The following is a 7,559-nucleotide window of genomic DNA, read 5'->3' on the forward strand; positions in this document are numbered from 1 at the left end:
GACAAAAACATAAGCATCTCTTTATTTTCATATGCCATTCCAGAGACTGAAAGCCAAATATCATCCATCACTTCGATCACTCACATTAAAATGTGCTTTTTTAATTTCATGTGTTTTTTTTCCTCAAGAAAACAGACATTCATTTGCTTTATATTGTTGGAGTTTATTTTGGCAAAGCAGTGAATATCCCATTTAGTATCAGTCACCAGGAGAGCCTGCGCAAATTGTTAATGGAAATCCAGCAGCAGCAAGCAACACATCACCAGGTGAAAAGCACAGCCCTGCATGTGCACGTGTGTCGGTGTTATAAGTGCTCCGATCTCCTTGGAGTATGTTAGTAGTAAGAGCCCAATGAATTGCTTACTCTATGTGTAGAATGACTTTAGTGCTGCACATAAAACAGGATGTGTGGGTTATATCAGCCATTGTGTTGCCTGTGTGTGCTCCTAATACTGCTGGCAGGGGAGAAAAGCTTTAGGTTAGCAGAGAAGTCTACAGTTAGATGATACACACACACACACACACACACACACACACACACACACTTGAATTATCTAAAAGTTTCAGGTTTTCCCCCATCGTTGTCCGGTGTTCCTCCTACATTCAGCTTCGATGCTGCTGAAATGTAATACTGTAAAAATTGCTGATTGCAATGATAGAACCACAAAAAAAACCTAAAATCCAGCAGTTGAAAAGAAAACACAACCAAAAAGATGCAGGCCTGAAAAGAAAAACAAAAAGCCCTCTCCAAAATTTCTGTGCTGAGCTTCAAGCAGTCTTTTTTCCCAGCCACTCTGGGTCATCATCAATGTGATACTCCAGTCCATCGTTAGACTTAAACAAAAAAAAGCATATTTTGTTATGCTTTAAACCAAAATTTCATGGGCTGTCTGACCCCATCCAAGTTTTCTCCAGGTTCAAACTTAAAGGTGAACTATGGACTGTATTCCACTTCAAAGTTCATCCCTGTGAGAAACAGAAGTCAAATGTTAGAAAAGGCAGAATAAAGAAGAGTGACATGCAAGAAACACACAACCATCCTCCAGTCAAGCAAACACAAAGTCAAGAGTTAGAATCACATGCAAAATGTTAACATACTTCACAGTAAAATAAAACAGTTATTGGTTTTTGTCTACATCTCACAGAGTAGAAGATAAAACAGAATAGTCAAGGACTTGGGTTTTAATGTCTTATGAGCATCCAAATTGACAAAGTAGTCATGCTCTTGAAAACCAAGCATATGCCTTCACACTGCTGCTATTTCAGTTTCTTTTGTGTTTGGGTTCAAAGACAAATATGACTTCAAATTTTATTAGTCAGGCAGGTTTTCATTGAACCAATTTGGAACTATGGGGTTAAAAAAAGATGAAGGAAACGTGCAGCTAGTTGGTATGGTATGGAAGAAGCAAAAAATGTCAAACAAGCAGCAAAATGCAGCCCCTTGTGATCCATTGCCTGCTCCAAGCCACACCATTTCACCTTTGCCACTGTGAGAAGGAGAGAGGGGGAGGAGGGGGAGAAGGAAGTCACTTCCACCTGGACCACTGCTTGTCTCTGTCTGTTAAAGGCACATAAATCACCCCCATCAAGGGCTTCATTTTGGTGCTGCCGTCCTCCATTTTGTCGTACTGCTCCAGCATTTGATTTCCTCCCGCCGGGCCAACAGGAAGAATCAGCCGCCCCCCGGGCTTCAACTGGTCCAGAAGCTAGGAGAGAGTCAATATCATGGTGACACAAAGGACCAAACAAACCTGCATTACATTTTTCATGTTGATATTCAATCCTTGTTTTGAAGTGAATTTGAACAATGTGACTTTGATCATCAGCTCTTAAAGTGTTTAGAGGAACTCACAGCTTGGGGGACAGTAGGTGCTGCTGCGCCAACATGAATGGCATCATAAGGCGCTTCCTCAGAATGGCCCATTCGCCCGTCTCCCACTGAAACACATACACACAGTGTTTCTCCATATTGTAAATTTAATATTGTTATTTCTATCTCCTTTTATATACAACATTTATTGCATGTCTGTCTATCTTGGAAGAGGGATCCCTCACATGCTCCTTTTCGAGGTTTCTTCCTTTTTTATTTGTTAGCAGGGTTTTTTCTTTATCCATATCAAGGGTCTAAAGCAAGCTGTAAGTTGTACTAATGGTAAAATTTTAGCTATATAAATTTGTGGTATACACACAGTCAATTATTTATATAAACACTGCTGTGCGATCAACTCTTCTTTAAGGTTGTCTCTGACTCTGCTTTTCCCACACCTTTTCACTCTACAGAAATGTCCAGTATGTGTAGCAGTATCGAGCAAATGTTTAATACTTTTAACAAAATTAATGACTGAAAATGTCTTTTTTGTTGTAAATTGAGACAGACGATCACAAAGGAAACACACTGGACCTAAAGTAAACAGCTATGGTTCCCCACCCACACTAACCGTCTGTTAGTGTCTATATAATAATCCTTTTTTTATTTTTTTTAAATCGCCTAGTTTTATCAGCACTACCCCACTCTAGTAGAGCTGGTAAAAGTAGGTGCTCACTGCTCAATTATTTAGCACTGCCCTGCCCTGTCTACTCAGCTACTGTTTGCTTAGCTCCTAAAGAGAGGACAGTGAGGACTAACGAGCATTACCACATTTTAAAATAACAGACAGCTGAAATTTCTGCTATTATTCCAAAAAATTTGACAATAGAAGACAATGACATCTTACCTATAAGCTTGACTCTGCCTGATGTTATCAAACTGGGGTCATCTTTCTTCACATTGGTTATAGAATCGTCTACCAGCTCTTTGATGTGATCAATTCCTATAACTTTTCCTTTAGGACCTACCTGTAAAGCACAGATGGAGGGATGGTGCTCAATTCATACAAGAATATCACAACATTGAACATGTTTTTATCTCATTTTATGTTGATTGGTTGACAAACTAATTGTAAAAAAAAAAAATCAGTCTAATCAATCAGAATGTCACCAGAGAGAAATTGTATGTGTTTACCCGTTATGTGTGGCTCACCATTCGTGCGAAGCATGCGGACAGGATTCCACTGCCAGAGCCGACATCCAGAGCTTTGGCTCCCTCATACAGCTGGTCATGTAGAAGCTCCAGGGCGTAGGCGTGCTGGGAGAAGGGGACGCCAACAAGGAAACTGCATTACAACCCATCAGTCAGCATTCATATTGCATCTAGCACTGACTATGGCAAGGTAAATCCCACCAAGGACATCTGTGAGGTTCAGCTAGCTGGCCAACATCACTACTTGTTCCAGTTAGATGTCACTTCTGACAGCCTCATATTAAAAGCTAACATTCCAGCAATCAACACAAATACAAAAGCATTTTAGATTTGGTTAACCATTGTAATCCACTAAAATACACACACACACACACACACACACACACACACACACACACACACACACACACACACACACACACACACACACACACACACACACACACACACACACACACACACACACACACACACACACACACACACACACACACACACACACACACACACACCTATCTCACTATATAAATCACACACACACACCTATCTCACTATATAAATTTGATTAGGTTAGTTTTGGAATAAAAACAGGAAATTTGTATTCCTCTGCCTTCTTCCTTTATCTACTGCACAATTAATTGGGAGCAAGCTTTACAAAATGAATATCTCACAGTTGTGATTAACAGGATGCAGAAAAGTCTGAGAGTCTTTTAAAGTCATACCATGTGTGGGGCGCTGATAGTTGCTTGATAGCCTTTTGGTTAAAAGAGAGGGAATAGATTTGGTTAGTTCGTCCCCCTGATATCAGACTGTATTTGGATTTCAGACTGTGCTGCGATGCGTGAATGACTACATGAGCAAGACTTACCTATCGACTGTGGCGAGTCCATGTAAGGATTACACCTAGAGAAATGGGCTCGGTCTGTGGCCAGCATGACTTCATAGACCTTGTCGGATTTAATAATGCCATTTTCTGGGGAAGCAAAAGAGTTTGTGTCACTGTGTATTATGGAAACGTGAACAAGTACAAACACCAGGCAGGAATGCATTACATAATCTTGCAGCAGATGCAAATAGAAATACATGAAAGAAAAATAACACACAGGCAGGGACACAGTGAATTCAGGGATATTAGGCATTACACAATTACTGGTGCATTTGGGGTGTGACATACATGTTGAGAACCATCATCAGATTTGCTCTGATGCTCCTTCCTTTGTGTAATAGCATACCATTGTGGGGAATTTTCCAAATCAATGAGCAAGACTGCTTCATGGCAAAATTTTATTTTCATATGATTTTTGTGTCACCATGATGATGTCCCTTAATTTGTCAAGTTTTTGATTCACTGGATTAACCCAAAAAAACTTTATCATGACTACTGCTATTGTGATCAAATGACATATATCGTGATCGAGGATTTCACCTATAAAGCCCTCCTTATAATGGAAATGGTACATATTAATATGATACAAATTAACAGTATGAATCTATATTAATTATAGTGTGTATGCAGGGAGAATAGTGTTAAATACTGAGACATAATAGGACTGAAATAGGATGAATAGGAAAATACATGCAGGTGAAAATGATGATGCAAAAATCCCAATTTGCCCAGTATTAACTGAGAATATCAGCGAAAAATGCTGAACAAAATGAAGTCAGCACCATACAGACAGGAAGGGCCACAGTGTGACACAAAGTTTTAGTGTCTTAGTGTCTTCAGAATAATCCCTCATAACAGGTTCCTGTAGCAGCTGGTGCCAAAGGCAGGAAGAGCCAACGACAGCCGGCACTTCTCTCATTACTGACTCCACTCACCATCAGAGCTATGCACCACTTTAGGATACATTACACATAAACCATACAAGCTGCCAGATGGACACCTTTTAGTGATTTCTGAAAATAAAATAACCCATAGGGGCAGATTTCAAGCTGTTTTCATCCTAATCATAATTATTTTCAGAATTCAAAATGGTCTTTGCCAGCCCCTGGATATGCACGCCAACTTTACGCCGTTTCTTGACCATAACCTCACTTTGCATACATTTTGGAGGCACATTTAATTTTTAAAACTGGGTGCTGAACTTTAAGAATTCATGAGGCAGTCGAGTTTTAAAACAAATGCAAATGGGTGAACTATTATTGCCTGTACTTACTAATCCTCAGGAGGACACTAACAATAAAAAGAAGTCGTGAATTAGCATGCATCCTGAGTGTGACCTGCTTAAATCCAGCTTATGCGGTTAAATTTAAGCCATTCGTGGGTCTAAATGGGTCAGTGTCCAGTAAAGTGTTCACTCAGGAGGAGCAGAATCTCAAAGTAATGACTAAGAATGGATAAGAACATTTGATACATCACCTATATGGTAGTAAATTAATTCAACTTAAAACATGTTCTTATACTATTGCTGGAAAAGAAAGAAAAGCATTTGTTTATGGTTATGGTTATGGTTATAAGGGAAGCTAAAAAGCCTTTTGGTGAAAGACTCAATTTTCTTGTTCATGTGGCTTTCCAGCTTCTTATTATGCTGCATACTGAGGAGTGGTTTCAACTTCCTTGTGTTCTAGATCCATTTTTCACTTCACCATGCACATTTGCAACATATGGTCAATAATAAACTGAGATACTAATCTCCTGCCAAGAAAAATAAACACAGAACTATATGCAAATCATGTTCTGCATTCATTTAAAAGCAAATAGAGAATGACAGGCAACTGCCCCCAAACCATACAGCATTTGGCAAAATGCTTGCAGCTGAAATATCTGTTGCATCGCTACGCTGGACTGCACAGAATATTAATGGCCCCGGTAGATACTTTATATTGAAACGGGACTTGCACACTCTAGTCTGCACATAGATTAATTGATTTCTAACGTAAAAAGTGAAGAGGGAAAAAAAGCATTAAAATAGTGGTTAAAAAAAAAAGAACAACAACAAAACAAACTTATTCCCAGTACTTAAACACCCCTATTAAAAAAAGGAGTAGGAAGAAGTAACACTGATGTACTCGTACCCCTTTATACCCTAAATGCCGTAATTAACAATAACATAACTACAAAATAATACATATATAATCAAAGAAAATTCATATTCAAATATAGCTATTCACACAAACAATATTTGTACACATACTTCATAATTCAAACAAAACCCAGGTGATTATGAGCACCGTACTTCAATGCTGTACGTTACATCTTCAATATAATTTCTTTGTACACCTTATCTAAAACGGAATATGTTTGCACATTGCTTTAATTCATCATTTATTTGTTCCACAATTTAACGCCACATATCATCATTTCAATATACATTTTTCTATGTGCAAGTAAGACACATTACTGTCAGATCAGAGCTTATAAGTTGTAAATTTCACACTTAATGTTGGACCATCTGATTGCAGAATAAATCATGTGGCATAGATGCCACCGATCATAGTAGACTTTGCATCAGCCGTCTAGTTAGCAGGGTGGTGCACTGAGTCACTGCTTTATTTTTGCAGCCACTATCGTTTAAACAACTAGCTAGCCGCCGCTGTGACACAGCATACAGTCATTTTCAACCCACTAACAAAGGCACGGTTGAAAACTAACCTCGCACATCTCCAGCTGTCAGTGTCATTCATGTGCAAGTAAAGTGATCGGTACAGAGATAGCCATCAATGAATGTGGGCAGGGCACTTAACTAGCAGCGCTAGCTACAACGTCCCAAATGACGCACATAGAGCTAACAGGCTAAATTAACCTAACACAAAAGTGAAGCCGCACACATATTCTGCGGATACCCACAAGTAAGAGATAATTTGTGTATTTATTGTTAATTTATATTTCGCAACGAAGGGGGCATGCATCTCTTCCACGGCGTGAACGTGGTTAGGGAAAGGGGTGGAGAGAGGTAGCGCTCGGTCAACAACACACCACATAGCTTGTTAGCAACCAGCTAACGTAGCTACCGCTGCTGTGTTAAACCTCCAAACTAAACCGTTTTCGCGCGAGCTATCCGTGAAGGCGACGGCGCTGCTGCTGTCCCCAGGTACAAAACATTTGGACTTACTGCGGAGGTTGTTGACAAGCTCTGCGTGGCTGGCTCCTCCAGATTTCCAGGCCATTATTAAACAGACTTTGCGGAGTAAATAGACAGCAGCTGTCAGTGCCGCGCCTGCGCCAACTGTTCTGCCGAGGAAGCTGACAACCTCCAGAGCGGACGGCGGAGCGGCGGGTACGTCACCAGACATCCACCGCGATTTTACTGCCTTTATAACACACGTTTTACAAAATCATTTTGCTAAATAATTAATCTTTCTAGATATAAGCTTCAGCCAAGGTTAATTCCACAAGTAAAAAGACATATTGCTTACTCAGGGAATAATGATTTTTGCCGCAGTAACGCAGACGGTGGCCGCTAAGTGGAGTGCGCGACTTAGTAGCAAACGTGAGAAAAAGTCGGCTGATAGTTTTTTTTTTTATCCTTTATTGCAATAGCAGTACCATGACAAAGTACAAATATGTATACTAGGGGTAAGTTGTAAAAAATAAAAT

The 7,559-nt window shown here is 39.7% G+C and overlaps 1 protein-coding gene across 2 annotated transcripts; it reads right to left on the bottom strand.

The window, feature by feature from the left end:
* Positions 1 to 3: 3 nt before the first annotated feature.
* pcmt (protein-L-isoaspartate (D-aspartate) O-methyltransferase) lies at positions 4 to 7,224 on the bottom strand. 2 transcript variants are annotated; one of them, XM_038726624.1, is made up of 8 exons: positions 7,075 to 7,224; positions 3,888 to 3,992; positions 3,742 to 3,773; positions 3,020 to 3,124; positions 2,715 to 2,835; positions 1,853 to 1,938; positions 1,537 to 1,706; positions 4 to 966 (listed from the first exon to the last, which is right to left on the bottom strand). In XM_038726624.1, exons 1-8 carry the CDS (start codon positions 7,127 to 7,129, stop codon positions 954 to 956), a joined length of 687 nt encoding a protein of 228 aa, XP_038582552.1. In that variant the 5' UTR covers positions 7,130 to 7,224; the 3' UTR covers positions 4 to 953. The 2 variants fall into 2 exon arrangements, with proteins under 2 accessions (XP_038582552.1, XP_038582553.1); XM_038726625.1 differs by having other exon boundaries at positions 1,480 to 1,706.
* Between the last annotated feature and the right edge of the window lie 335 nt (positions 7,225 to 7,559).

Source organism: Micropterus salmoides, unplaced genomic scaffold, assembly GCF_014851395.1.
Source record: "Micropterus salmoides isolate LMB-PRFRI ecotype aquatic unplaced genomic scaffold, ASM1485139v1 Ms_hic_scaffold_18, whole genome shotgun sequence".
Lineage (NCBI taxonomy): Eukaryota > Metazoa > Chordata > Actinopteri > Centrarchiformes > Centrarchidae > Micropterus > Micropterus salmoides.